The following is a 23,453-nucleotide window of genomic DNA, read 5'->3' as shown; positions in this document are numbered from 1 at the left end:
GTGATCAAATGATAGTCTTTTCCCTTCGATTTCAATCTTCTTGGTCCACGCGGTTCTGAGCACCAATTCCTTAACCTCGAATCTCAGAAAGTTAATAATCACCGCCCTCGGAGGTCTGTCCGGTTGTGGTCTCGGAGCCAACGCCCTGTGGGCCCTCTGTATCTCCATTTTTTCCAGTCCCGTTTCCTTCATTTGTTCTTTAATAAGCTTTTCCACATATAGGGTCACAGATTCCCCTTCGACTCCTTCTTTCAGTCCCCATATTCTGATGTTATTTCTCCGTGACCTCCCCTCCATGTCCGACATCTTTGTCTCCATCTGTTCTTGTTTCTGAATCACACATGTTAATACCTCGTGTATCTCCGTGTTCCATTCCTCCGCGTGAGCAGTCCTAGTCTGTAACTCGGTCACGTTCCTGTTCTGTTCCGTCATCTTCTCCTCCACCCTTTTGATTTCTGTATTCATTTCACCTCTGAAGTCCTCCTGTTCCTTCCTCAATTCCTCCCGTAGCTTCCCAATATCATTCCTTATCGTGTCCGTGTTCAGTTTTATCGCCGCTGTTATGTTCTCCAGTATCCCGGCCTGCATGACCACAGCCCATCCTGGCATTCCCGTGTCTGCCTCAGCGGTACCTCCCCCTTCTTTCGTCTGGCTTTTCTCGGCTTCGGTCCGGGGATTCTGTTTCTTCGGATTCTCTCCTTCTCGTATGTTCTCCATTTCTATTTCCTTCACAATCGTTGTCTCTTCCTTACTTCTCGTGAGCATTTTCATCTTTAATTACTTTTCGGGTCTTTTTTTATCCGTTTTTTCACTCGTTTGACCAGGAGCTCTCTCGCACGTGTGTTTACCCGTCTGCTCTCATACCGGAAGTCGATTGAAAACTTTATTAACAGATTGCAGAATGGGTACAACTCAGTACGGGCTCTATGAGCAACGGAAGGAACTGAGCTATGAATGAGTAATGCTTGCTACTTGCTATTAGGGATGGGTACCGAATTCGGTACTTTTAAGGTACCGAACCGAAACACGTCGGTACTACCGAGTATCGATTCAAGTGAGATACAAAAAAAATTAAAAATCTTTTCATGTCAACGTTCACCGCTTACCTAGGATTTTACTTGATTCAACAACAAAGCAGTCGGAGCAATGGCAAGCCGAAAACGGTCGAAATTGTAGTTATTTTAATTTTGGATATTTTTTTTACTAAAGTACCGAAAAAAGGTACCGTTGGGTACCGGTATCGATTCACAGGTACCGGTACCGTATTGGTTCAAATGTGAAAGGTACCCATCCCTACTTGCTATGTTCGGGTAAATAATATGCTGATGTTATTGAACGTGTAACACTAACTATATAACGTTAATGCCACAAAACGAATGCCTTTGTTAGTAACTTTGATGCAGTAGCTTGTGTGTGTGTGGGGGCGGCGTTGTGCAGGTCGCTTGACTGAACTTTTTTTTGCCTTTTGACGCGACACAAATTGATGGATATTTATCGGCTACTGCCATCTGCACATTCGAGCTTATCGGCCGATAGGCCGATTGCAGTCAACAAGGCACTTATCGGCCGATACCGATACCCGACCGATACATCGGTGCACCCCTAATATTAGGCTATGCTATTATATATAATTTATATAGGCTACCTAATACCGACATCAAAATAAATTGTATGCCTCTACAAATCATATTATACCAGGTAGCCAATCGAACTTTAAAAGAACGAAATTAAAAAAGGCATTCATATTCCAGCATAAGCATTGTTATATTATCATACTGGCCATCGCGTCTCGCTCTTTGCCATTATGAGATATCTTTTATCTCCTAGCACCTACTGTGCTCACGAACAAACAATTGCACTCCATGCACGTGCCCAGGCCACGCCCCCACATCCTGCTATATGACGCCGGACATGGTCACACTCTACCTTCCTCTTTTTTGTTTCCAACACGGACGTTGCAGTGCACTCCGTGAACTAGTTGTTATGAAACGCAGGGAGAAATTACACAATGTTGGGTTTTCGCCGGAGGTTCACCAGCCCCTGGAATCTTCTCGGCACATCCTAACAGCGCATCGGGCCTGTCCTGGGGTTCCTCATCTCGTGACAGCGGGTCGAGGGACATCGCGCGATGGTTAGCAGTCGAGCTACGTCGCGCACAGGTAGGCCTGCGTTGTCAGGCATTGATACTAGCATGAGTAATACTGCTGGTTGTCCCGTGAGACAGCCGTGTGATGTATTGGCGCGAGGGGCAGGATATTTGGGAAAACATGGTCGTCATGACTGTTTTGGGTGTTTTCCCAACTATCCTAGTGTGCGCGGCTAATGCTACAATGCTGGGTCTCCGTTCTTTGTTCCCCGCCGAGGGCCGTCTTTACTAAAAGGTCTTCCCTCCTCTTAACCATTCATGCTGATGGTCAATCGGTGTCTAATGTTGGGGGTTTAACGGGGGCTTGTTTACCATTTTCATGGGTGGATGGGCTGAGGCTCAGGGCTGGTGTGCTTTTTGTGAATCTATGAATTGTGTGCGGGACTGGTGTTTTCTCTGGTCTGCATCCCATTAACAATCGTGTGTATGGGCTAGCCCATTCTGCAGTGTGTTAGTGGAGTTCTTCGTTCATTTATTCATTTACCCCTTCATGGGTGCACACCACAGTGGAGGTTGCTGCATGTCTACTAGTGAGGCAGTGCTTCACTAGTAGTAGTCTTTTGTCTGCAGCCACCACTGGTGCTCCGTGCTTGTGAAGCAGGTGGCATCAGTCCTTTGCTTCTGACATGGTGGAACGGTGTCTTCCGCCCGGCCGACGCCATGAGGCGAGTCGGCAGGTGGCTGGTGGGCTGTTAAAGCCTATACCGCCGCGGTATAGAATTAGCAGCGACTAGCAACATTGTTCGAATTGCTGTTTTTTCTGTAAAAAAATGGTGTCGGGTGGTGGGGCCTTAGGGCCAGCCGACATCGAAACATCGCTAGGATGCGCAAGGTTTTGAGGTTATTCGCTTTTGACCTAGCCGCAAGCTATAACCGCAGGGAGGGCTAGGATGCTGTCAACGCTTGTTTACAGACATCCTTGGTTGGATCAGTCTCCCCTTGAGGAGGAGAGGTTTTTCCCTCCTCAGGGCTCCCCTCTCCGCAGAGGGACTTTGGTCTTTCCGCAGGAGCGCGGGCGGTATTTGACCTAGGCCCCACACCGCCTCACACCGCGCAGCCAGAGGTGAGGGCGCTGCCTCGCCAACAGCTGTGGCGAGGCCCCCAACCAGCGGTCATGTTTCTCCCGCCTGAGGTACCCTGGACACAAAGACAACAGGTGATCACAAGGCAGACAGCCTTGGCGGCCGAGGGATCGACTACATTAGATGAGCACGCCCTAAAGAAACGTTGCCATCTAGCTGCGTCTAGTTCGCCCTCTGGTCACTCTCTTCCCCCCCCCCCCCCCCAACACCAGCGGGATACGGGCTCTGATTTGTTCCCTTTGGCTGCGGGCCGTGTGCCTTCAGTGAAGCACGAGCGGCCCCACGTTTCGCTTCTCATGGGGACAGGGGCTGACACCCAGTTGCTGGCTAGGCCTGGGTCTGTCCGTGAGTATGCTGTGCTGTCAAGCGGCTCCCACGCCACACGTTCTGCGTCTGTGTTTGGTGAGCCTGGTGTTGTGTCTGTCAACTACGAAGGTAGTCAGCGGGGGAACTCGAGGTCCAGGGGGTCGCAGCGCGAGTTCCCACAGCCCCGCCCTCGCCAGGCCGGGTATCACGTTAGTGCCTCCCACGGCCGGAAGACCGGCGGTGGTCAGTCAGGCGCGCATGATTTGGGTGGTAGTAATATCACGATTGCCTCGTTGGTAGTGTCAGGGTGCGATATCCCAGGTCCACGAGACGCCCTGCTCACGCGGTTGGCGAGTCCAGGGTTGGCAACGCACAGCGGGTGGGACCGGGCCGCCTATCTACGGTTCTGGGTGGACCAGCGCCAAGTGGCGGCGGGTGCGCTTGGGATTATCATCACATATGGCTACAGCAGTGCCATATGTCGAGGTGGATGGAGAGAACGCTGAGGCGGGGACTTGTGTTGCAGTTTGCACAACCCCACCCGTTTTCAGGTTTGGTACAGACCCTATTGTCAGGGTCAACAGCAGTGACAGCTCTGGCCGACGAGATCCAATCTCTGTTGGCGAAGCAAGCCATCGTCGTGGTCCCAAAGGAGGACGCGATGCGTGGCGTTTCCTCCCGGTATTCTCTGGTGCCCGAGAAATCGCGGGGGGGGGGGTGTCAGACCCATACTGGACCCGTCCCATGGAAGATTCAGAATGTTGACCGACTCCCACCTGTTAGACGCTGTCAGGTGGGGGACTGGTTCACCTCCATAGACCTGTAGGATGCGTATTCGCATCCCTATCTTCCATCCTAGGGCTTACCTACGCTTCCTTTGCAGGGCTTAGCGTACGGGTACCAGAGGCTGCCGTTCGGCTACGCTCTGGCTCGCCGCATCTTCACCAAGTGCGTGGAGACCGCGCTGGGGCCTCTGCGTCGTCGGGGGTTACGAATTGTATTCTGCCCTGGACGACGTTCTGGTCCTTGGCCGGTCAGGGTAGATCGCCAGGTCTCATACCAGGCAGGTGGTGTCTCACCAGCCTGGGTTTTGCTGTAGACTGGAAGTAGAGTTCTCCTCTTCCCAGTCAACGGGTGGAGAACTTGGGCTTTTTCTAAGCTCAAGGTCTATATGGGCATCCCTCTCGGAGCGGCGGCGAGTGGTTGGTTCTCGGCGCGCTCGGGAGGTTCCGTCCTAGAACGGTTACGGCGCTGTCCGTGATGCGCCTGCTGCTGGGGTCCCTCTTGGCCACCTCTTCATGAGGAGAATGCAGAGGTGGTTTTTTCCAGTATGGAAATGGACCCGGTGTGAGACATGTGGAAGCGGCTGAAGGTTCCCATGTCAGTACTGGGGGACCTCGTGTTCTGAGGAGGGTCTGGTGCCCTCACCTGCGGGGTCCCCATGGGCAGCAGGCTGTCACACGTCACAGTCTTCACCGACGCCTCCCTCATGGTATGGGGGGGGGGGGACGTGTCGGGCCAACGCAGTAGGGGGCAGCTGGCAAGACCATGCTGCCCGGTCTGCGCTACATTCAATGTGTTGGAATTGATGGCAGTCCTTCTGGTCCTCAAACGGCTCAACCACCTTGTGGTGGGCAAGCATGTTTTGGTCAGGATGGACAACACGACGTCAGCGTCGTATATTGTCAGAGAGGGAGGATTGCGCTCCCCCCGTCTGCACCGGGCGGCGGTCGGGCTCTGGCTATGGGCGTTCCCCATCTGCTCTGCCTGAGGGCTCTCTACATCCCCGGCAGGGTGAATGTGGGTGCAGGTGTGATGTCGCGGGCGGTCCTCACCCTGACGAGTGGGGACTACGTCCAGACATAGTTGGGCGGGTCTGGGACCGATTCCGTGGCCGTCCGGGATTCTGTACGCATTACCCCCCTTACACCTGATAGCTCAGCTGTTGGGGTGGGTACGTCGGGAGCGTGGGTCTTGGTCCTGGTCGCGCCGGGCCGGGGCTCAGCTGATTGGTCCCCGGCCCTGATTCAGCTGTTGGTGGCCCCGCCGTGGCCTGTTCCGTGGTCACCACGGGCCCTCTCTCAGGCACGCGGAACTCTGTTCTGCCTCCTGTTCTGGGGCAGCCTCTAGGCTTGGCTGCTGACAGTGTGAATCTGGGTCTTGACTATTCTGTGGTTAACGCTATCCGGTACGCGCACGCTCCGTCCTCTACCGCGGCTTACGCTGGGGAGTGGCGTATAGTCGAGTGTGGGGGCGGAACGTTGTTCAGCCACCCTCTCGTGGAACATTCCTGCTTGGCGCTCTGCGTCTCAAGCCTGTGGAACGTTCTCCGTCTCCGAGTGGGACCTCCAACTGGTCCTGGGCCGGTTGTCGGAGGCCCCGTTTAAGCCTCTTGAGCAGGCGCCATTGGATCTGCTGTCTTTGAAGACCGCGTTCTTTTTGGCCATCACCTCCGCTAAACGCATGGGTGAGCTGTGTGCTCTCTCGGTGCGGCCTGAGTGCCTGTCTATTCGGCCGATAGCGGTGCGACTCTGAGGCCTAATCCAGTCTTTGTGCCAAAGAATATCCGGAGCTCTTTCGCTCCAGGGATATTGTGGTTCAGGCGTTCGTCCGCCTCCTCACGCTAGTGAGTTGGAGGCGGGCCTTCACCTATCGTGTCCTGTCCATGCACTGGGGGTTTACCTCAGGACTCTGGCTCTCAGGGCTTCCGTTCAACTGTTTGTTTGTTACGGTGGCCCTTGCGCGGGTGAGGCGCTGTCCAAGCAGCACCTGTCACATTGGTTGTGCAGGGGCGTTGCCTTTTGCTGCACGTTGGCTGGACAGGTCCCCCCTCGGGCTGCTGCCCTGTTAGAGGGGGCCTCTGTGGTGGACATCTGTGCTGCGGCCTCCTGGTCCTCCACGGGTCCCTTCGTTAAGTTTTACCTCATGGACATGACTGGGGGTTCTGTCTCCCAGGCGGTTCTGAGGTCTGGGACCTCTCCTGCGTCCCGCCATTTGGTGGGCTAGCAGGGGTGTGTAGGTGTGTGCCACTGCCACGGGGTGCTGTGTCACACGTGGTCCCGCCTGTGCTGTGCGTTTTCAGGGGTCTCTGGTTCCCTCTTTTTCGCACTTTGGTGGAGTTGACTGCCTCCCCCCCTTCGTTAGGACGGGCGGGTGGACGGGACTCCCCTCCTCCCTGGTTGGGGCTTACGATCCCTTAGGAGTTACACTTGTCGGGCCACGCGTCTGCTCTGTCCCATATCTCATAATGGCAAAGAACAAGATCATGTGTACAAAGAATCTAAGGAAATTAATAAAGGGAAGATTATTAAACAGAAGGTTCTGTAGATACAGTACTGAATTCTCCCATCCGGACCAATGCAATTTGAAATATCATTATAGAATATAGAATATGATGCTTATAAATTACCTTATTATAGCCAATTCGCACATTTATATATATATACATATATTATCTTTCAAATGCCCAAGTTCAATTTGTATTTAGTATCACCAGGCGTGCATAAGAACAGATAATGATATCTACTGTAATTTACTGTACCTTTTTATTTTCACCACAGTGCAACCATTTTGAAACTAATTTCAGATCTAATTGTTGCTACATGCTAATAATAGGGAGGAGAAACTAACTGCGTTACAATATTTTGTTTCCATAAATGGCGATGACTCTGACAGGGCAAAGCTAGTCTGTGGGGTTCCTCAGGGCTCTATACTTGGCCCCCTTTTATTTTTGATTTATATAAATGATTTTGCTTGGGTATCTCCTAGAGTATTCTCGATCTTGTTTGCTGATGACACCAACATTATAATGTCACATGAGAATTTTGCAGTATTAACATTATGGTTGCCAAAAACGCCGTACCACGTCATTCCCCGCCATGCTCATTCTGCCAAAGACGCCGTACCACGTCTTTGATATCAATATTTCAAAAATCTGTGATCGAAATCATATTTCTCCCCCGGAGACTTGAGATCTACTGTTGATCCCCTCTCAACTCTCCAACGGTTCAAAAGCGCCATCTGGTGGCCGATCGGCGGATCGCCCAGAGCGGAAACAGGAAATGGAAGCTGGTGCTCATTTCAATTCGGTCCGATCACTCGGTAATAGTCCCAGGACTCGAGCTGGACACAACGGATAGCAATCAGTTACCAATAACTCGATAAACAACATGATTTGGACGTATATACTATTATACAACCTGGAAATGGATCGCATATTTCTGCATCCCATAATAGGAAAATTTCTGTTCCACGCTCATCGCCCAACGCTATGAGGAAGCTACAGTAAGATTCAGCGTTATTTTTTAGCGTGTTCGATACTAACTGCTCTAATGACACTAGATGAATCATCTAACGTTGGCCACGGAATTATAAACTACCCCCCCCCCATCCGGTCAACATCAGATGATCAGTAGTAACTTCTAGAAGCACGTCCATTTGACATTTTTTATCTCACGCAGATTCCTATCAAACTGTATTTGATCATCAATATAATGCATTTGGGGCTATAAATCACGTTCTGGAGAAAGCTGCAGAAAACGATAAAAACATACTTATACTTTAGCCCGTATTTTAGTATGAATATGTGAATGAAAAAGTATAACGTTGCTACACCCTGAACAATAGATACTTGATGTTGAATGGGCCATAGTAATGTCAATTTAGCAATACAATTTAAAAAGTTATAGCCCTGCAAAGAAGGGGAACTTCTCCATAGACAAATAGAGCTGGCGGAGGATGGTAAATTATGAATTTAAGCCTGGCGATCAAAGTGTTAATTAGGGAAGCAAATGATGGTTTATCTTGTGTCTCAGATTGGTTCCAGACTAATAAGCTATCGTTAAATGTAGAAAAATCGAATTTTATTGTATTTTGTAATAAAGGTAAAAGTTATTTGAAAAAGGAGGCAAAGCTATTAATCAGTAACACCGAAATCAAACAAGCAGAGGACAAGAAGCCTTCAGTCGACTCCTTCAGACATTAAGGACCCCCCACAGCCCAAATGGAATGAGTAAAAAAAGAAAAATATATATATATATATTATTATTCTTTTTTTTTTAAGTCGACCAATAGTCGACTAACGGCAAATTTTGGCCAATCCTAGTCGACCATCCAAATCCTTAGTCGGGGACAGCCCTAGTTAATTGATAAATAGAAGTTGTTTTTTAATCCTGTATTATAGTCTTATCTTTCCTTACATATCTTATTGTAACATAATATGGGCTAGCACTCATTCATCTCATCTTCAAAAAATTATTTTACTTCAAAAAAGATTTGTTAGACTGGCAACCCTCTCAGATCGATTTGAACCATCTGCTCCTCTTTTCAAGAAACTAAACATTCTGACTGTCTGAGGTTAATTCTTTACAGATATGTATATTTGTGTACAAATGCATTCATGATCACAATCTACCAAATGGTTTTAATAGTTTTTTTTTCTTTTAATTCAGACGTTCATTATTATGCTACACGTCAGTCCAGGGACCTGCATATACATTATTGTGGTACTTCACTTAGGCAGTTCTCAGTGAGGTATAGAGGGTCCAATCTTTGGAATGCAGCTGATCCTATGCTGAGGAAATCTCCATCTCTGCTTATTTTTAAAGCAAACTACAAAAAAATTCTCATCCAAAAGTAGTAGATAGATAATAGGTCATACATGTAGGTATGCATTTGGTTATGTGGGTGGGTAGGTTTGTAGGCAGGTGGGTGGGTTGTTATATATTATTATGTACACAGTAGGGCTGCACGATTAATCGTTTTTTAATCGAAATCGCGATTTGGAATGATGCAATTATCAAATCGCCAAGCCTGCAATTAAAAAAAAAAAATTATTTAACCAGGAAGTCCCATTGAGATACAAGATCTCCTTTGCAAGGTAGACCTGGCCAAGATGACAGCAATAACATTTGCAATACATCACACAGCAATAAAATGTGCGATACATCACACAAGAACATAATAAATGTGCATGTATACAATACATCACATGTAAACACAAAGCAGAATAGTCTACATGATAGTAAAAGTGTATAATACAGGGTAATACAGTAATTTTGCAGTTGGGACCCGACTACAGAAAGCAGCAACATTCTTCTTGTAAATTTTTTTTTAAATATGTTATAATCGCATCGCAAATCGCAATCGCAATATCTGTCAGAATAATCGCAATTAGATTATTTCCCAAAATCGTGCAGCCCTACAGTATATGCATGTATGTACTGTGTGTATGTAGAGCTGCCGCGATAACCGCATTACCGCGGTATCGCTGTTGCATCACGCCCACCGCAGAGTAGGCTGAATACCGCATCACCGCTGTTTTTTATAATAATAATAAAGTAGCGTCCAGACGTTGGGCTTGCGGCTCTGCAGATATACCCTACTCGGTTCCAAGCGACCCTATTGGGTAGAAGTGGTACCAGAAAAGTCACGTGAAACATTGCAGACCACTGATTGGTCAGAAGAGAGACGCGTCACACGTTGGAGCCTCTGAACAAAAACAGAAAGCCGCCATCTTTACTGCCTCGCTAAGGATGCATTTCATTCAGGATTTGTTTGCGACAGCACCAAGTGCAATAAACAAAAAAGGATGGATTCACTGTGTATTCTGCCTCATTTATTGATGAAACAAAACCGACATCAACCCAATTTACCACCGAGCGGAGAGTTTAGTGTCACAACAAGATCGCTGATGTGTTAAGTTTGTTGTTGTTATTAGTAGGGATGCCCCGATCACGTTTTTTGCCACAGATACCGATCACCGATCGTCGTGAGCCATATCGGCCGATACTGATACCGATCGTTTTTGATTAAAAAAAATTAAAAATTATTTTATATACATTTCTTTTTTAATAAAATATATATATTATATAATTAGACTTGTACTTGTATTATCTGCGAGACATCGCCACCACGCAACAAGCTCCACTGTCTGTGTGTACTCGAGTAGCCTCCAGCTACGGCCAGGATTCTCCGGAGTTGCAGCTGGACCCTATACTCGAGTAGCCTCGAGCTACGGCCAGGATTCTCCGGAGCTGCAGCTGGACCCTATTGATCACATTCACAACAACATGCCCTCAGCTCGAATACGCGTCAAATCAGTGTTATAAGACATTGATATCAGGAGCTATCTGTAGCTACTGCTAGCCGGATATATAACATTAATACAACGCCTCATTGAACTATTTTTTTTTTATCAAATATTTTTCTTTTTCTTTTCTTTTTTCCAACATGAAACAAAACATATCACAATACAACAACAACAATACATAAGACAGTAACTCAACACCACATGACAAGACAACAACTGATACAACTGTACAGTGATCATCCTAACATGGACACTCGCTCGTTCTCTCCCCCCCCCCCCCCTCCCCCCGCTCACCCCAGGACCTCAACATGAGTCACCCTCACAATACATCACTCAGCAAAAAGAACAAGAATCAAAACAACCATTTCCAAACTTATATGCGTTCCCTCAACTTTGCCACTGTAGCCAACCAAATTACGATATCAGATTCCCTAACCCCTATAACACGTGCCGTGGATATCTCCAAATAGATCATGTCAAGGTAGGTGAGGATGGGACATTTCGTTTTGAACAGTGAACTAACTTGCGCTAACATGAGCTAACAGAGGTATCATACACGTCTCTACTAGACTATTGCTGGAGCATTTGTTGATATCAGGAGCTATCAGTAGCTAGCCGGCTAGATACCGTTCGGTTAGACAATGCCTCATCATGTATTAAACTAAAAGTGAATAGTTGACTGGGTCATTTTGTAACGGCAGCTAACGTTAGCTCAGGGAGAGAGCCGTCCTCCCGTCCCACTAGACTAGACAAGACCCGTGTTTACATGCGTGCGGGAGAGGCGGGCGGGAGTAGCAGACGCCGCACCACCCGGTGTCTGAGACAGAACTCAGTGAGTGAGATCGGTTTTGACGATCGGCAAAAATAAAGCATTATCACCGATCGCATATTTATACTGATTATCGGCCGATAATGATCGGTGGCCGATCGATCGGGGCATCCCTAGTTATTAGCCTAATACTAACGTCAGCAGATATACACGAGAGGTAACGTTAAACCTGGGTTGCTTGGTAGAATAGACACAATGAGAGGTAACGTTAGCTTTAGCAGAATAGACACAACGAGAGTCTGGTTAATGTTGTTATTGATTGATTGATTGAAACTGTGTTAAACTCTGGCTTGCTGCAAGCCCTCGGACATAACTATGCCCACGGAGCTTTCAGTGTACACAAGCGGCCCCGCCTGCATCCCCACACGGAGACAAACGGAGTATAACCTGCAGTGGAAAAGGAACGAAGTACCAGGAACCTAAAGCGGGTCGAGTCGAGTAGGTACTATGCAGTGGAAAAGCGCCATTAGACTAGAGGCAGGCTATAATGCTATAAAGAGTAGACGGGGGGGGGAAAAATGCTTTCAAACTTTTCGCGGTTATCGTCGCGGTACGAAATATTTCGCAAATTTGTGCGGTAAGGAAAATATCAATACCGCGGCAGCTCTATGTGTATGTATGTTTGTATTAACACAAATCTTTTTAATGTATTCTGGTATTTTATAATATGCATATTTTTGTATTTTTGTATGTTTGATTTTATAAAACAGGGGAAGTTCTTGATAAGCCTCCAGGCTTCTAACTTCTCCTTCACAATCGTTATAACTTATTATGTATTGTTTTTACTTCTGTTTAACTGTGTTAATAAACAAACAAACAAACAAAACGTTTGTCCCGTGGGGTGGAACAGGTTTTAAGCTAATGTTAGCTAATCGGTATAGCAGGCGCGCGTAACGTTACAGTGCAAGCAGGTGGTGGATGCGACGTCTGTAAACAAGGAGAGATTAACGCGCGAGGGCTGCAAAAAAGGCGACTGTCGTAAGACCAAAACACACCGCAGTTTTAATAATTTTACATGACTATTTGGTTACCCGCCATGTGGCGGACAGACCTTTCATTGTCACTCGCCAAACCTAAAACCTGCCCGCCATTGGCGCTTGGCGGGTGCTTATGTTGTTCGCAGTCTACAAATCATATTATACCAGGTAGCCAATTGACGGAAAATCCGTCACGACTCCGAATCAAATTGACGGAAATCCGTCTCAAGACGGAGCGCTTTAATCCCTGAGATAGGGTAGAAAGACAAATGTCCAAAACCAATACCAGGGGCCTTTGGAAAGGCTTTCAATCGATCACTGATTGGACCAACAATTCCAGTTGGTCGGGCTCTGGGATCGATGTTGCAAACCAGTTCTTTGCTAGGTTCGACAGATTTTATTTCTCAGCTGAGCAGGAGAGTATCCTCTCCTCTCTGGCTCAGCCTAGTCCTGAGGACAGTGGTCCCCCTATTGATATTTCTACTGAAGAGGTTCATCAGGAGCTTAACACTTTAAGGACCAGCCACGAGTTTATACGTGTTACGTTGCCATGCGTTGTGGACCGGAGAGTTGTTATTGTTTTATTCCATATTAATAACGCTATTAACGTCCCCGATCGACTTGCAGGACCTACCCGCATATTTGATTTTCGAAACATGCAATACCGGCCAGATCCGCTTAGGGGCGCCATCGCTCCACTGCAGTATCATTGAGGGCGATTGAAATTCTTTTTTACTTTCTGTGGGTGTTTCATATGAGCCTCGATCCCAGCCGAACATACTCCGTCTTTGATCACGTTACCGAACGCAGATTTCAGCCTGGAATAATGGGATTTATGATCAGCCAATGGACATATCGATCTACCAGATTCCGATGACTAATGACGAAATGCTGCCGGCGATCACATGGCCTGACGGTAGGATACTATTCTCCCAAATTACAGCTGGATTGGACATTGTTTTAAAACGCAACGTGATCGATCAGTGAAAATGGCTACTTGAACGCACACTGTATTGCTAATCAATAATAGTAATCGGCGTCCCCTGCCGCCCCCATTTCATCCATAGATGCTCTGTAATAGTCCGGATGCTACGCAGTTTGTTTTATTTCATTCGTATATATACAGCAGAAATGGCGTTTGATATAACGTGACTAGCCTTTAGCCTATTATCTAGCTCCCCAGAAAAAAGACTAGACGAAAACTGCGATAAACCTTATATTCACGGCGCTATAAAATGACAACCAACCGATGGATTTTTATTTTCTTTAAGCCATTATGAAGGCACGGTTTATGCACTCAAGTGACAATGAGAATGGACAGATAGCAATACTATAAAGTATATATATAGCCGTTAGAAAGTACATCGGTTTGTTGACAAAGCGTTGTCCTCCAGCCATATATTACACTGCAAGCCGTGGTCGTCAATGTGTTAAGCGCATCAAGGTAAACAAAGGCCCTGGGCCTGATGGTATTTATCCTGCATCCTCAAGGTCTGTGTGACCAGTAACCCTAACCTCCATCAAGGTAAACAGGGCCCTGATGGTATTTATTAGGGATGCACCGATATGAAAATTTGCCACCGATACAGATTGTTCAACTAACACAATCGGCCGATACAGATATTTGTGGCCAAAAAAAATATTTGTAATTCTTTTTTTTAATATATATATTTTTTTTTTGTAGTTTTTTTTTTTTTTTTATGAAACTACTGTATATTTGTATGTGTATGTTTGTATTTGTAGGCCTCTTTACTTAAAAAAAGGAAACATCAAGAAATATGTTTATGGTATTAATTCCACCATGCCATGTAGCACTATCCCTCTCCCAGTATGGTCTGCCGGCCTGCAGCTGGATACTATTGTCTCAACCAGAGCTCTCAACCAATGCAATAGAACAATTTTGATTGACAGTCGATTCGGCCAATTACATCACACCGCTAGCACCCACCTCCTGCTGTTCTTACCACCAATCGGCAAGCGTTTATTCATTTTCTACTTCCGGGCATGCCGCCATTGATCTGCTTGCGAGAACCACAACAAGCTTACCGTAGCTAATACGTTAGCTCCCCGGCCCCGCCGACCAGCGCTCCACAGGATGACCAAACGAGGCATAATGATTTTACTGCAACGAATGTTATAATAAAACAAAGCCTTTCTATAAATTTGTCTGATTGAAAACTTTATTAACAGATTGCAGAATGGATTGGGTACAACTCAGGGCTCTATGAGCAACGGAAGGAACTGAGCTAGTATGAACGAGTAATGCTGGCTACTTGCTATGTTGGGGTAAATACTATGCTGATGTTATTGAACGTGTAACACTTAACTATATAACGTTAATGCCACAAAACGAATGTTTGTCATTTTAACAGCAGATACTTTCTTAAATGCCATCTTCCCGAGAGAGGGGTGTTGACGGGGAGCTCTGATGGGTTCGCTTGGTTGTGTTATTAGCATTGAACAGCTAACCGAAAGCTAGCGTTAACTAACGTTAAAGGTTTAGCCATAACGTTACCTTGGCTAAAGTTGGGGCTATTCATAATCCAGCAATAATGGCTGCATACCTGCAAGCAAAGTACAGCAAGTTGGCAAAGGAGTATTCCAACGTAAATCACATTTTCACCAGTAACGTTAGTCTTTCCATCTCCTGGTAGCTCATGCTAGCTAACCTAGCTCACGTTAGCGTCGTCACTGAGCGACCACCTCGCGTACACAATTAATGACATGTTGCGGACAGCCATATCGGTGACAATGTTTAGCTTTTAGTGCCAAATGATAAGAGTCTGAAGCGGAGTCTCAAAAGAGAATGTTGAATATTTAGTAGTAACTTTGATGCAGTAGCTTGTGTGTGTGTGGGGGACTGGGGGCGGCGTTGTGCAGGACGCGACTGAACTTTTTTTTGCCTTTTGACGCGACACAAATTGATGGATATTTATCGGCTACTGCCATCGGCACATTCGAGCTTATCGGGCGATAGGCCGATTGCAGTCAACAAGGCACTTATGGGCGAATACCGATACCTGACCGATACATCGGTGCACCCCTAGTATTTATCCTGCACCCTCAAGGTCCGTGTGACCAGTAACCCTAACCTCCATCAAGGTAAACAGGGCCCTGGGCCTGATGGTATTTATCCACGCTCCACCCTTAACACTTTCAGTGCCGTTCACGTAGATCTACGGTTCTGTCGTCCAATCGCTGAGTGCCGGAAATGTAGATCTACGTTTCTGTCACGGTATTTATTTTATTATCTATATCCATTCATAATTCAGCGGGGCACCTTGTGCATACTGTTCTGAGTGTGTCTAAGCTGGCAGACGGTATTATACCGCCCTCTAACGCCTTCGGCCAGTGTATGGTTTCTATACCGAGCTGCGGCGTGGGTCCTAAACACTCCGGCAAAACACACGCTTATAGGGATGGCTTGGACAACTGACCCCGCCCACCCGTTGAAGAGCAATGCCCAATAACGTCTGCGGCACGATCGCTGTGGATAACTGGAATGGCGATGAAATTATTGGATTCTTTTTTTTTCTCATTACTTCAGAGACCAGGTAAGGACACTATAAATATATGAAAGCTTGCATTGATCTGATATTTATTTCTACTGCGATTGAAGCGATATGTGTTCATGTGTCTGGCTGTTCTGCCGTTGGGATACAGGAGGGGGGGGGGGGCGCCGGTCTAAACCACATTGCATGCGTGCACCACAAAGGATAATAGTGATGATCTAGCATTGATTTCAGGAAGATCCGATAATCAGGCGAAAAATGACAACATGCTTATTGAATTACACAAAAACGCTGTTTTCATGTATTTTCCCTGGAATTGCTCAGAAGCGGCCGGACTATATTCAAAACGGTATCAAACGGAAATGTACGAATGAAAAAAGAATCTGTTTTTTGCACGTTGACCAGAAGTAGCTCAATGAGACTCGAGGGTGTCATTAGACCCATAGCAATACTATAAAATATAGGTTTAGTTGTACAAACTACAACTACGTTTACATGGGGTTAATGGGCGGCACGGAAGTGGTCACTTCCCGGAAGGGGCGTGGCACTCAATGTGTTAAGGTCTGTGCTGACCAGTTGTGCCATGTTTTTCATTCTTTTCTCTCTATCTCTGTCTTCACCTGTTTTTCCTGCAATGTCTCGTCCCTATTCCTAAAAAGAACAATGTGCATAAGAGCCTCACTAACCTGAGACCTATTGCTCTGACATGCCACATTATGAAGTGTTTTGAAAGGGTTGTGCTGGGCCACATCAGGGAGCAGGTGGCACCTTATTTAGACCCCTTGCAATTTGCATACAGGAAGAGTGTAGGAGTCAACGATGCACCGATTTGTATTTTTCTAGCACCTTCAATACAATCCAGCCACATATCCTAGCAAACAAAAATATCCAGTTTAAACTGCATAACTCAACCAGCACCTGGTGCATGAAATATCTTGTTCCTCTGCCTCAGTTTGTTAGGCTGGATGATATAGTATCAGATGCCATCTGGACACAAACTGGAGCCCCTCAGGGAACAGTTTTGGCTCCCTTCCTCTTTGTTCTTTATACTGCGGACTAGGGCTGTCACTAACGACTATTTTGTTAACGATTAATCAGTTGATTATTTTATCGATTAGTTGATTAATCATTAATTGACCCAAAAAATCTATTTCAATTGAATATTTCAAAATGTTTAATGTGTATCCTCCTTTTTAGCTTTAGATTTAAAAAAGACCAGCCAGAGATTATTACCAGCCATAAATAGCTTTTCAGTATATTTCCATTAATTATTATATGTATTGTGTGTCATCTCTCCACTCCATGGTAGTGCTTGTGCCAGCACAGGAGATACGATAAAAAAAAATTATATATAGACTATATACATATTTAAATCAATATCTTCCTGTTGAATCAAATAGGCTCAGGAATCAGGATTGGTCTAAAAACCCACTTCTATTCCCTGGCCTTCAATAAACCCTGATTCTCCCACACCCTAACTCACACACTCCCATGCAATTTTATCCTGACCCCTCCCTCTTGTATCTCTTCTTATGCTCCTCTGTCCCCTGTGTGCTACTGTACTTTGTGTTCCCCTATCCGTGTGTTGTCCTACTGTCCTATTCTCTGAATGTACCGTCTTGTCCTGCTGTGCCTTTTTGTATTTGTGTATTTTATATTAGGACATTGATTTTAAGCTTTGATTGTACAGCACTTTAGTTGGCTCTTGTGCTTTTAAACGTGCTATATAAATAAATTACTTGACTTGATTGTTAAAGCTAATTAGCCTAATCCATGTGAAAAAGAGTAGCATATAGTAAATGTATGCACACACGCGGGCAAATACTGCGGCATGGTCATGCTGGACCTACAAAAGGCCTTCGACACTGTCAATCACACCATTCTGATAGACAAGCTAAAAGCAATTGGTTTTGATAGTTTATCAGTGAGCTGGATACAATCCTACCTGGAGGGGAGGGAACAGATGGTGGAGGTAAACGGTACCCTATCCCCCCCCCCTCACAGTGAGCTGTGGTGTTCCACAAGGAAGCATACTAGGACCGCTACTATTCCTAATTTATGCAAATGACATGTCGTCAGCTTGTGACTGCAACTTGTTCCTGTTTGCGGACGACTCAGCCCTGCTGGTCTCTGACAAGAAGTTACAGGTTGAAAAAGCCCTCAGCTCGGCAAAATCTGCATATGCAAAATATCTGCAAAATCTGCATATGGCTCGCCGACAACAAACTATCATTAGTTACACATGGGCAAAACAGAGTCCATTCTCTTCGGTTCAAATAACAAACTCAGCAAGACCGACGGCTTCTCAGTTACAGTGGGTGACAATATTGTCACAAGGAAAGATGAAATTACCTACCTGGGTTCCATCCTAGAGGCTAATCTTTCCTGTGACAAAATGGCATCCAATGTAATAAAAAAAGTCAACCAACGAACTCGATTCTTGTACCGAATCTCCTCTCTGGTAAACAAGAATACCCTTAACACTTTCCGTGCCACTCACGAGATTTCTCGGGTTTTTTATAGGTGGTTGCGTGCCACTCACGAGATTTCTCGGATTTTTTTTTTTTTTTTTTTTTTTTTGCGATCTGAAAAATTATTGCATCACCCGAGCCTACCCGAGTATAGCCGAGCTGCGCCGGTGATCACTGTGGAAAAAAGCGCCCCCTGTCGTCTCCCAGATGACGTAAGTGATTTTGGAATGGACTCAATGAAAATGAATGGGGAAAAAAATCCGGTACTCCACATTTTCCAGTTCACTGATCCAGCCGGGGTTACCACAGTTCATTCTGGAGCCTCAGATCCCCGCGGATCATGGAGATCTACAGTCTCGCGTTGGATCCATACACTTATCGATTTTTTCGAATGGTGATCAGGAATTGGAATATACCAGTTGGATACCATCTGATGTCAGGTAAGGACTCTATGTTATCAGTGGTAGGATAATCAGAGTAAGTTTGATGAAGTTATAAGTAGAGTTGTTCCGATACCGATACTGGTATCGGAAAAGCCGCCGATACTGGCTAAAATGCTGGTATCGGTATCGGCGAGTACCCTCTAATGCTGCGCTCCGATACCATATGACGTAATTTATCAACAACACTGTGGTCTGTTGAGTAAGCATTATAAAACAAACGTGTGCTTAATCGATTAAAGTGTCAATGCCATTTGTCATTTTAACAGCAGATACTTTCTTAAATGTCATCGTCCCGACAGAGCGGTGTTGACGGCGAGCTCATGGGTTCGCTTGGTGGCTGGTGTTATTAGCATTGAACGGCTAACCGAAAGCTAGCTTTAACATTACCTTGGCTAAAGTTGGGGCTATTCATATAATCCAGCAATAATGGCTGCAGACCTGCAAGCAAAGTACAGCAAGTTGGCAAAGGAGTATTCCAAGTTAAATCACAATGTCACCAGTAACGTTACAGTCTTCTATGGTCTTCCCATATACCGGTAGCTCATGCTAGCTAACGGTAACGTCGGCATTGCACAATTGCACGTCGCGTACACAATTAATGACATGTTGCGGACAGCCATATCGGCGACAATGTTTAGCTTTTAGTGCCAAATGATAAGAGTCTGAGGCGGAGTCTCAAAAGAGAATGTTGAATATTTATTGTGCAAAAATCACAACAGATCCGACTGCTACTGAACGGAGCCTTGTAGACAGACTGAGTAGGGTATATCTGCAGAGCCAGTGGGTAGCGAGTGCAGCAACGTATAATGTCCGTGTGGATCATTGGAGTAGGGTATATCTGCAGTGCTGAAGCCCCATACTCATTGATTAATGATACTAATACAAATCTATACAATCACCTGTTGTTGAATAAATACCATTACTTTCTAGTTATGACTAAAAAACAGTATATATAAAACAGTATTTGTTAAAAAAAAAAAAAAATTATATTTATAAAAGAAAATTATAATATCGTTTTTTTTTTTTTTATGTATGCACTGGTATCGGATAAGTATCGGTATCGGCCGATACCCAAAGCTTAGGTATCGGAATCGGATCGGAAAGGAAAAAATGGTATCGGAACATCTCTAGTATAAGCTGTTTTGTGAAATGTCTTCTTTCGGTTTCACTGTAAAAGTCTGTGAGGAAATCAACGGAGCGATTATCAGTGCGCGGCCGTAATGTGCTTGCGTGCACGTATAATATTGATCATCTAGCGTTTATTTGAAAACGATTCATAAAAAGGCAGACGAATATCAACGTTGTGGAATATTCCACTAAAAGACGATTTTCATAGAATGCTCCAGAATGAGCTGTTTTTTATATCAAAACGGGGGCTTTTCTAACTGCTCTGAAATGGAAACGATGCGATAAAAAAACAATCTGCCTTCACAGCACTGACTGGAAAATAGTCTTTGATAATGCGATGGGCAGATTAGACACATAGCCATAATTTAAAACATAGATTAGGCGATATTAACGTTAACATTGGCGCCGATGGTGGCATTCAAGCGGTAAAACGGAAAACCAGGCGTGGCGCTCAAAGTGTTAAGACTCTAGCAGGAGCACTCATTCAAGGGTACTACGACTATGCTTGCACCTCATGGTACCAAAGCACCTCAAAGGCGCTAAAAACAAAATTACAAACATCTCAAAACAAACTGGTCAGACTACTGCTTGACCTTACTCCTAGAACCCACCTCACCCCTGCCCACTTTGACAACCTAGGATGGCTTAGAGTAGACGACAGAGTACAGCAACTTGCAATGGGCCTGGTCTACAAGATACACTACACGACCAAGGTACCCATGTACATGTCAAAATACTTCCCAAAGGTCAGTGAATACCACGATCACAACACCAGAGGGAGCTCCACAAATCATGTTAAACCCAGATTCGGCTCAAATAAGGGACTAAACACGTTTCGCAATTATGCCACATCAATGTGGAACGCCCTACCCAAAGCTGTAAAGGAATGTGGATCACTACCCACTTTCAAAACCTCTCTCAAGGGACACCTACGGGAGACTGCAATTCAACACTGGCCCCTGTAAATATCCTAACCCAACCCCCTCCAATGTACAGTCATTTACCTAGTATGGTTGTCAGTTGTCCAATGTACAATTTTGTTTGTTTGTACAGTGTCCCCCCCCCCCCCCCTCAATGTACAGTTTTGCTTGTTTATACAGTGTGCCCCCCCCCCCCCAACCACCTCCAATGTAAATTACCCAGTATGGTTGTCAATATCCCAATGTACCCAACCCCCCCCACCCAACCTCCTCCAATGTACAGTTTCTACGTCAAATGTATATACTCCCTTTTCTTGACTCCTTCTGTATCACAAACAGTACTGTATTTGCAAATCTGGTATGTCATAAATGTATAGATGTAGCAGTACTGACTATCTGTATGTCATGTATGTCATATATGTCCTGATGAATTGAAAATGGGGGACCCTGATGTAAACAAGACGAAAGTCTTTCTCTGGTCTGCATCCCCTTAACAATGGTGTGTATTGAGCTGTACTGTATTGTACCCATTCTGCAATCTGTTAATAAAGTTTTCAATCAATCAATCAATCAAAACACCAGCCAGACTCACCTTATATAGCTGAACTGGTGTGGATTAGCTAGAAGGCTACTAGGCCTACAGCCTTTCATTCCACATAGAACAACGTGTTGAAAAGAAACAGACACAAACATCTCCATACCTGTGTTCCACACATCAGATGCACATCACTGGGTTTGGTGTGAAGCAGCTTGGTTCCAGCTGATCAACAGAACAGAACTTGACTGCAGTCAGCTGGAGATCTGGAGCTGAGAGGAGAGAGAGCTAACAGGAGCTAGCAGCTAGCTGTACAGGAGCTAGCGTTAGCCTACTTTCTCCCAGACTAAACTAATACAGAGTGGGTCAGTGGTCTTGGATCCGAACACAATGTACACAGGATGAGTGGAATGTTTTACGGAACATGTAGCAACAAGTAGATAACGTTTAAAACACGAATTACAACTTCTATAAGCGTTTATCAGGCGGACTTTCAGCTCACCTCGTAGGCAACCGGAAATACTGTGCCGCCAGCCGGAGCCGCGCGCAAACGTACATAATGACGTCACGGTGGGTGCGTTCAGACACGTCACATGACCAGAAACGTCAGTGGCCAATCAGAGAGCGTCTCCGCAAATTGCGGCTATGAAAGAAAATCACGCGAGGATTGATTGATTGATTGATTGAAAAGTTTATTAACAGATTGCAGAATGGGTACAGTACAGTACAGCTCAATACATACAATTGTTAAGGGGATGCAGACCAGAGAAAGACTTTCGTCTTGTTTACATCAGGGTCCCCCATTTTCAATTCATCATAACATATATGACATACATGACATACAGATAGACAGTACTGCTACACCTATACATTTATGACATATCAGATTTGCAAATACAGTACTGTTTGTGATACAAAAGTGTCCAGAAAAGGAGTGTATATACATTTGGCATAGAAACTGTACATTGGAGGAGGTTGGTTGGGTGGGGTGGGGTTGGGTGGGTTGGGTGAGGGCTGTACATTGGAGGTGGGGGGGGGTTGGGAAGGGGACACACACACATTTTACACTGTACATTGGAATATTGACAAAGCCTTACTTGGTCATTTACTGTACAACTAGGTTAGGACATTTGTAGGGGCCAGTTTCGAATTGCAGTCTCACGTAGGTGTTTTTTGAGAGTGTTTTTGAAGGTGGGTAGTGATTCACATTCCTTTACAGCTTTAGGTAGGGCGTTCCACATTGATGTGGCATAATTGCGAAACGTGTTTAGTCCCTTGTTTGAGCCGAATCTGGGTTTTACATGATTTGTGGAGCTCCCTCTGGTGTTGTGATCGTGGTATTCACTGACCTTTGGGAAGTATTTTGACATGTACATGGGTACCTTGGTCGCGTAGTGTATCTTGTAGACCAGGCCCATTGCAAGTTGCTGTACTCTGTCGTCTACTCTAAGCCATCCTAGGTTGTCAAAGTGGGCAGGGGTGAGGTGGGTTCTAGGAGTCAGGTCAAGTAGTAGTCTGACTAGCTTGTTTTGAGATGTTTGTAATTTGTTTTTTAGTGCCTTTGAGGTGCTTTGGTACCATGAGGTGCAAGCATAGTCGTAGTACCCTTGAATGAGTGCTCCTGCTAGAGTCTTCAGGGTATTCTTGTTTACCAGAGAGGAGATCCGGTACAAGAATCGCGTTCGTTGGTTGACTTTTTTTATTACATTGGATGCCATTTTGTCACAGGAAAGATTAGCCTCTAGGATGGAACCCAGGTAGGTAATTTCATCTTTCCTTGTGATAATATTGTCACCCACTGTAACCGAGAAGCCGTCGGTCTTGCTGAGTTTGTTATTTGAACCGAAGAGAATGGACTCTGTTTTGCCCATGTGTAATGATAGTTTGTTGTCGGCGACCCATATGCAGATTTTGCCTAGTTCCGAGCTGAGGGCTTTTTCAACCTGTAACTTGTTCTTGTCAGAGACCAGCAGGGCTGAGTCGTCCGCAAACAGGAACAAGTTGCAGTCACAAG

At 45.6% G+C, this 23,453-nt stretch overlaps 1 protein-coding gene across 1 annotated transcript in view; it reads right to left on the bottom strand.

Moving 5' to 3' along the window:
• Positions 1–21,947, bottom strand: part of LOC311230242 (uncharacterized protein) — a 42,369-nt gene extending 20,422 nt beyond the window's left edge. Inside the window, exon 1 of the mRNA XM_084316455.1 lies at positions 21,606–21,947. Coding sequence (XP_084172581.1) covers positions 21,606–21,620 — 15 coding nt within the window. The 5' untranslated portion in view covers positions 21,621–21,947. The remainder of the gene's footprint in view (positions 1–21,605) is intronic.
• Positions 21,948–23,453: the final 1,506 nt, after the last annotated feature.

This window comes from Notolepis coatsorum, assembly GCF_963971535.1.
Source record: "Notolepis coatsorum genome assembly, chromosome: 6".
Classification (NCBI taxonomy): domain Eukaryota; kingdom Metazoa; phylum Chordata; class Actinopteri; order Aulopiformes; family Paralepididae; genus Notolepis; species Notolepis coatsorum.
The sequence above is the reverse complement of the archived record's forward strand: the minus strand, read 5'-3'. Positions and strand labels throughout refer to the sequence as shown.